Source organism: Charadrius vociferus, unplaced genomic scaffold (assembly GCF_000708025.1).
Source record: "Charadrius vociferus isolate BGI_N301 unplaced genomic scaffold, ASM70802v2 scaffold564, whole genome shotgun sequence".
NCBI lineage: Eukaryota > Metazoa > Chordata > Aves > Charadriiformes > Charadriidae > Charadrius > Charadrius vociferus.
This window is the reverse complement of record NW_009647940.1, coordinates 116,105-124,233: the sequence shown is the minus strand read 5'-3', so window position 1 is coordinate 124,233 and position 8,129 is coordinate 116,105. Positions and strand designations below refer to the sequence as shown.

General features: G+C 50.4%; 1 protein-coding gene across 1 annotated transcript in view; it reads right to left on the bottom strand.

Moving 5' to 3' along the window:
- CCNT1 (cyclin T1) overlaps nt 1–7,229 on the bottom strand; it is a 9,404-nt gene extending 2,175 nt beyond the window's left edge. Inside the window, exons 1-8 of the mRNA XM_009883197.1 lie at nt 7,143–7,229; nt 6,702–6,830; nt 5,754–5,814; nt 4,314–4,376; nt 3,888–3,933; nt 1,411–1,574; nt 984–1,054; nt 8–585 (exon numbers count right to left, since the gene is read on the bottom strand). Coding sequence (XP_009881499.1) covers nt 8–585; nt 984–1,054; nt 1,411–1,574; nt 3,888–3,933; nt 4,314–4,376; nt 5,754–5,814; nt 6,702–6,830; nt 7,143–7,190 — 1,160 coding nt within the window. The 5' untranslated portion in view covers nt 7,191–7,229. The remainder of the gene's footprint in view (nt 1–7; nt 586–983; nt 1,055–1,410; nt 1,575–3,887; nt 3,934–4,313; nt 4,377–5,753; nt 5,815–6,701; nt 6,831–7,142) is intronic.
- Between the last annotated feature and the right edge of the window lie 900 nt (nt 7,230–8,129).

Below are 8,129 nucleotides of genomic sequence, written 5' to 3'. Positions count from 1 at the left end.
GGGAGGGCGCTCGGGGTTCTCTGAGCCACCGATGGGGATTTTCAGGATTATCGGAGAGGGGTTGCTGTCCTGCTGGACTTCTCTCTCCCGCTGCTGTTGGACTAGGAGATTCTGTGCTGCGAAGGCATACTGAGACCGCACGTTGGCCTCCATGTTCTCCAGTTGCCGCTTCTGTGCCGCCAGCTCCTCAGCGTGCTTGGCCCGGTACTCCTTGAGCGACACTTTGGCTGATGGGGCATTCTTGCCACTCTGCTTCTGATAACCAGCGCCATCTTGCTGTAAAGGATGCTCAGCAGCCGACGAGCTTTCGTTAGTCCTGTGACTCTGGCCGATCTCCAGCTTGGCTGGAGGATGCCAGTGCTCAGGCTGGGACATATCCCCACCGCTCTGGTCACTGGGCGAGTCTGCCGTGGCCGGCAGAGACGGCCCTGCTCCAGCAGTGGAGGATGTTGACATGCTCATTAACCCAGCAATGTTCATGTCCGAACTATTGTTCCTGGAAATCATGTTGAGGATTGTCTGCTCCGACAGGCTCTCATCTTCACCATGGTCATCAACCTTTGACTTCGTGGCTGCTTGAGAGGCCTGGAATAAAAACAGCAACGAGTCATTTCCTTTGGGCTGTCACTGGAGCTGGTTTGATGCAAGCAGCTCACCCAGTACAGCGCAAGCTCTCATTTAAAGACAAGATCCACTTTGCCCCCCAGTCCCTCATTGCAGGAAAAGACCCAACCACTGGAAGCGGGATTGCTAGTGCAGTTGAAAAACCAAGGTCTCTACAGAGTTAATTCAGAACAGATGAACTTGAGTGCTGAAGCAACATTTTGCAGACGCAGAGTGTTCAGCTTCCCCCCACATGCACACACACACCCCCCCTTCAGACATTGTCTTGCATTGTCATACCAGAGATGTCACACAGCCTCATGCACACAGAAGAAATCACAGACTGTGTTCTCCTGCAAGCACCCAAAGCAGATTCTTACCCGCCAGTTCCGGATACGTTTAAGCCGGTTGGGAGTTTTCTCAAGAATCTGCAGGAATTCATGAGTCAGTTCTGCAGAGGAGACACAAACCCAAGCAAGAGAGTCAGAGGTGGGCAGGCCAGCCCTAGTCCATCAAGGCAACCCCCTACGTACTGATGAATGGAGCTACTGATGAGATGGAGCTACTCCAGGAGGGGAAATACTAAGAACTAGTATCACTGACCACATTTAAACTCATCTCACTGTGTGCCTTTTGCCATCTCTGTTGTACCATAGAAGCTGCTGCTGCACTGGCAACCTTGGCAAGACCTGAAGTCCTGGAGTCCATGAACTGGCTGGTGGCTGTGTTTGACTGGCAGACCCAGGAAAAGAGATGCCAAAATAACGCAAGAGCCTTTGGGGGGGAAAACCTCGCTCCAAAACTTACCATCTAAGAGCTCCAGAGTTACAGTGCCATCAACGTATTCCCACCAGTGCTTCCCGTCCGTGGAGACTGGGATCTCCCAGTTGGACCACTTACAAGCCAGGTGGATACAGACGCAGGCCACAACGGGAGGGGTGTACTGCAGGCTGAAGGTGGTCAGGTGCAGGCTGACGTCACCAGCAGGGAGAGAGAAACAGAAAGCCATGAACTCCCAAGCCTGAACTTCAGCACTCACAATCGCCCACTGAACAGACGCTGCACAAGAGATGGACGTGGTGGGGAAGTCCCTGCCATTCCTCCCCCAGTACAACCCTACTGTTACGGGCGTCTCTATCCCGCTCCACCGATTTGCTTGTTCCTTCCCTGTTCTGCTGAAGATAATTTGGGTCCAGGCAACTCTGTCAACTCAACAATCTGTGGCTCAAGAAGGAGCAGTGAGGCACGCTGCCGCCCCGCTCCAGCCCTCCTCCAAGGGAGAAAGCAAATGGCTGGGTTTATCTGCCAGCCCCCACCTCTGCTGTGGGCTCTGCTCAATCTGAGAAGAAACTCAGACACTTCCAAGTGCAACTCCTGGGATGGCGTTCAATGAGCAAACTGGCCCTCTTCAGCTTTTAAGGAAGGGACCGGTCTTTCCCAAACAATTTTTAGCAAAAGCACTGAAGCTTTGGCTGTGAATAGCACCATAGGCTGGAGTGACTCAGGAGCACCTAAAAGGGAGCCTGGCTGCCTATCAAGCATTTTCATTAGTAAATTATTTTGCCATGTAACAGCTCAGATGTCATTTCTGGGAGGTCTAGCACTGAGAACAGGAAAACCAATGGACTAAGAAAGCACCTTACTCTCTACCTGCAGAAACACCAGGTCAAATAAGCCTTAGAAACCAGGACAGCAAGTTGGTGCAGGATTTGCCCACTGTCACACTCACAAATCAGCCCTTTCAAAGAGCACTTGATGGAAATGCTGCCACTGAGCATCTACGTGCAGCCACAGGATGCCATCATCTGCATTTCTTCGCCATGCTTGGGTTATTAATTCTTCCATCAATGCAATGCAGAGAGATAGAGATATGTATCTACAGCCAAAAAGTCTGAAGCTATTTCATGGATACTGAATTTATCTGTACACCAAGAAGTCAAACCCAGGAAATTCAGAGCCTTTATCCAGTCTGCCCAAGTCAGAAGTGAAGTTAAGGTACACAAAGAGCCTTAACTCTGCCCCATAATGATGCCAGAAGCAAATAAAAGTTAAACATCTGTAGCTACACCGGATAAATCTAGTTCATCACTGAAGCACCTTAATCAGGCATTTCAGGGCATCACTTTAAGGCAAAATTGAGGCTGCCTGGCTGCATTTCTTACTTTCTGCCTGGATTTCTTTCAAGTATAACCTTAACTCATAATTCCTTCATTTTGCAATTATTGCTGCAGGGACAAAACACGTTTCAAGGATGCATTTACCCACACATTACTAACACCACCTTCCCTTTACACTAGTTTATGCAGGAAACCCACACAGTGCCCTTTAGAGCTAGAGAGCACCTTCAACAAACAATTCTCCGAGCACACGGTGGAGGTGAGCAGGTAACACCTCTCACCGGCACAGAGGAGAGAAAACGACTCGCCCAAGGCCATGCACATTCACAGCTTGGCCAGGGCTTCCAAGCATTCTCTGACTCTGTAGCTTCACCTGTGCTAGCATCTAAACCATCTTTTTCTCCCATCCTTTCACTTCTGTGAGCTCTTTCACAAAACCACCAGATTTTCCATGTCCACAACTTGCTCTGTTCCAAACATTAACTCCATGATTTGCCTGAAACTGGTAATCCAGGAAATTAAATTTAAATGAAAAGGTCGTTAAATCCCAACACAAGGGCTGGTATCAGCGTCGCAGTGAAAATCTAATGACAAAACTACCCAGACCCCTCAGGGTGAAAAAATACTAGGGGCTTTTTTCCTGTCCACGACTCTGCTTTCAGGACTGTCTGTCCAGTCATACAGGCCAGACAAGGTTATCGTTTTCACTTGCAACACCTCATGCCTGTATCCAACTACCCTTTTTCTCCCTTTATACTATGTATCAGACTTCTTTGGGGTACAAACTATATTTGTTGACAATTTGCACAGCACCTAGTTCAGTGAAAACCCTCTGACACCTAGGTACTAAGCAAGTAAAAATGTATATATTCGTTTAAAGTCTACCTTTTTGGTTTGGTTTGTGGTTGTTTCTTTCTTTTTTTGTTAAACTTTTACAACTGTCTAACTCCCCATAAAAGAAAGCAGTCAAGTTCCTGAGCATCCCATCTGCCTTGCTTATATTGCCAATTGTGCAGCTGGTTTTGACCAGCAGCGAGCAGGAGGACGGGTTCCTGCTCTTTCTGAACCAAACTGAGCGATCCACAGCTGCTCACAGGCTGACCAATGCCCCAGGGGTCCTCCAGATAAGACCCTCTGTCAAATATGAATCAGTTGTAAAATAATAACCTGTTGGTAGCCATGAAGTAGGAAGTTTGCGCCAAGTCCTTGCTGGCTGAAAGAGAAAAGGAAAAAGCAGGGCGTTAGTCTGCATATCCTGACAAATATTATTACATTTTAGTACAAGAACCACGGACCTCTTGCCACCACCCACACAACAAGACACCCAGCACAGTTCAACTAACTCTATGCCATAGCTAGAAGGATTTTAGAAATTACTGTACATAGAGTGCTTTGCATGGTTCAGCAAAGCCACAACATCACGTCAGTCATTTGCAAATGCCCCTATTTTGACATTTATTGTGGTTCTCAGGGAGACTTCAGGCAAGTTCTCCAGCAGTCCCGGCTGAACACTGCAACATATTTTCACAGCTCTTCTCTATCAAGCAGAGGTTACACAGAGGAGAAGCCACAGGCACCCAACATCTGACTTACCTCGCACTAGCTGTGTGCACTTCACCACGTGTGTATGGGGGTGGTCAATAGTGATCTCAAAACCTGGAAGAACACAGACATACAGCCATCAGAAAACCAGAAGCACACCCCCACGGATCTACGAACCTCATGTTTCCTGCTCCTGGGGGACAAGGCCTTCTCCCCTTCCCTCCTACAGCTCCTGCTCTCCGCTCGGAGGCAAGCAGGAATAGAAGAGCCCGTTTTCCTGTATCCAGAAGACTTAAATTCTCCAGTCACAAAACCTGAAGGTCACTGCTGCTGCCAGACCTCCAAGCAGTTAAATGATTTCTGTGCTTGAAAGACCTCACTGAAAACAAAACAACTATTAAGTATTTTAAAAATAGCAGGACAAAGGCTCTTACAGCAGCTGGGAGGAAGGAGAAGACAATGGCATCTGCTCAAAGGAATTTCTGTCACCCAAAAAGCTAAGAGGAAGCAGACGTTTTCCCTTTGAAGGAGCCTACAGCACTAAAGACAACTGAACTTAATCCTTGCTTCAGTTTCCTATTCAGTTTGGGCATTATGTTTTGAAGAAAAAAAAATTTCAAATGGGTCCATGTGTGCAACAGATTTGGTTCTTCCCATGCAGAACATTCTAGAAGAACTGATACTTAAAAAAAGGCAACTGGAGAACCGAGTTGTTGCAGAACTAGGGTCACAGTTTAGCCACTGGCTTGCCAAGCCAGCGCATGCAACCCATTGACACACTTGCCCCTCCTGTACCCTTGTGAGTGAGGGACTAGCAGCATTTACTCTGAACCACAAGTCAGAAGTAACAAAGGCCTACTGAGTATTTTGGACTGGAATGCTATCTACAAACTGCCTCTGAAATGGAACATATGTTAGTAAAAACAAGTTTTAACAGAATATTTTAGAAAGGAAGAGAATACTATATCCAACAGCCACAGCCCTAAATGTAGGCTCCAGCTTCTACTTTCAAAAAAACCCAAAAACTGTTGCTGGTTGTTGTGTCGTCCCCCCCGCCCTTCAGCTATCTGAACAGAATATTAACTTTCAACCCTGGTTTTGTTAGACATCTCTCAGTGCAAACTGCTTCCTGGCCACAGGACTAGAGCATTATCAAGTTCAACAGCACAATGGAGGACAGCAACAGTGTCCAAGTGGTACAAAACCTGTTGGGGGGTAGGGGAGGAAAGAGACGAGCCACACTTCCGTGTTTTAATTTCTCTGAGCATTGAACCTGACACAAGTTACACCTGAAAAAACTGATGTTAAAAGGAAAACAGAAGGAGCGGGTGTGAAAAACAGGGTTTGTTGCCTGGACTCTTGCTCTCCCACTGGCCAGCTGTACATCTGCCCTCCAGCTGTGGAGAAGACTGTGCGGTTAGGCTCTCCGCTCTGCGGAACACTCCTGGGTCTGGGATTCGTGTGGCAGCCCGTCCGCTTTGAAAAACTTACCCAGGGTCTGCAGTATTATGCTCTCTAGAATGACCAGGTCTTGGGCTTGTTGCAGGTAAGCCTGGGGTTGAGAGGACAGGCAAGTTACTCACGATGAGGCACTCCGTATAAAGCCTGCACATTTCTAACACCCTTTTCTCAGGGAGGCAAAAACAGCAAAGGGGAATCTTTATGCCGATCTGCACTGGGGGAACTGGCACAGATTCCCTGCCAGAAAAGAGAAAGCAGAGTGCTGGGGTGGACCCGCTCCCCCACTAGTGCTTCTGCTAGGGGATGGCTGCTTCAGGATCCACAGTGGCCCTCTCAGTCCTGGTCCCTCGCACTGCACAGGACGGCTACATGAGCAGTACAGTAGAGGAATGAGCTGCCTTTTTTTTTTTTTTTTGCTTCTCTCTTAAGCTTTCCTGGATAAAGCTGCCCCTTTTCAGCAGGGCTGGCTCCTCAGTTCCAGGTAAGATGGGCTGTCTTGAGAGATGGGGAATCGGCAACGTTTTTAATAAACCCACCATTAAATGTATGGGGACAGAACAGAACCAAAGTGTGTACACCACCTTCTGCTCTGCCACAGACGCTACTCAACCACAGCAGCCAACATCCATGCCCTCCTCAGAAGCTTTTCACGCAGACACTGTTACACAGCACATCCGAGTCACATTTGCAGCAGCACAGCAGAGGAGAACAGAAGAGAGGTTGCCACAGAGCAGGAAAGAAAAGCCTTCTGCTGTACAGAAGCCAAAAAGCTCTCAGTAGTGTAAGAGCAGTCGAATTGGAAAGCTGTCACTGACCATCCTAGGACACAGCTGCTCACTTAGAGAGTGGGTATTGCTGAACCCGATTTAACGAGACGCTGTAGCCACGCAATTCAGGATGTAGCACGCTTCCGCCATTCCCATTCCTCGTGCCTCCGCTCCTCACATCAGAGCCCAGTTCTCCATTCTCAACACTTACCTCACTCTTGGTGTCTAGAGGAGGTTCCTGGGGATGCAGACAGGCTTGTGCTACCTTGATAACGTAATCCAGCTTGCGAGGCTGCTCCTCCACCTTGGCTGCCAAGAACAGAGCTGCTGGTACCACCGACTTCAGAGAAAACAAACGTTATTTTTTTAAAAGTTAATGAGTTGAAGATTAAAGCAAATAAATTAGGCTAATTCTCAAGTCTAAAACAAATATTCCATGAGGAAACAAAGCCTGCGCAAGTCCAAACATCACCAGGAGGGAAAAGGGTCTCTGGTGACTACAGGCAGCTATGAAACACCCTTCCTTTTTCCAAGCCCCCTCCCCAGGGTCAGTCCCACCACATCAATCCCCAGGCTGGCTGCCAGGCAGCAGCAGCAGCAGTGTTCGGGAGTTCCCAGCACCCCCCAGCCTGCCAGACCCCAGCACACTTACGTTCCTGTGGAACTGGGTGAAGGACTGCACCATATAGAAGCGGTGCATATACACGATGGCTGTGTTGATAGTGAGTTGGGAGCTGATGAGGTGGTTAAGGAAACACGCAACCCCGACAACAACCCCTGGGCAATGCCCCCAACTCCCCAACATCCCACTGGCACTGGGCCGGGCCTTGCTCTCCCTGCTCCCAGGCTGGGCTCTCCTTGGCTCTCTCTGCTCCTGGGACGGACCACATCCTCCCCACATGCTGGCATAGGTCTCCCTGCACTCGAAACAGGCCTGGCTCTCCCCGGTCCCAACCCAGCTCTCCCCACCCCCCAGCACAACTCTCCCCAGTCCCAAAATATGCTTGGCTCTCCCTGCACCCCAGCATAACCACTCCAGAAACGGGCCCGGCTCTCCCCGGGCTGGACTCAGCCCTCCCCGCTCCCAAAAGGGGCCTGGTCTTCCCTGCACCACGGCATAACCGTCCCCACTCCCGAGCCAGACCCTGCCCTCTCCGGTCCCAAACGCGTGCGATTCTCCCCCCTCCTGAAACGGCCCTCACTCTCCCCGCGGCCCGGTCTGGCTCTCCCCGGTCCCAAAACAAGCCTGGCCTTCTCCGCACCCCGGTATAACCGTCCCCGCTTCTGAAACGGGCACAGATCTCCCCGCACCCCAGCATAACCGTCCACACTCCCGAGCCGGCCCCAGCCCTTTCCGGTCCCAAAAGGCGTTCGGTACTCCTCCCTGAAACGGCCCTGGCTCTCCCCGGGCCAAGCCTGGCCTTCCCCGCACCCCGGCACAGCTCTCCCCGAAATGGGCCTCGCTCTCCCCAGTCCCAAAACGGGCACGGCTCTCCCCGCTCCCGGACCAAGCTTGGCTGTCCCCACACACCGGCATAGCCGCCCCTGTCCCCGCTAAAACGGACCTCACTCTCCCCACGGCCGGACGCGGCTGTCCCCGGTCCCAAAACGGGCCCGGTTCTCCCTACTCTGAGGCCGG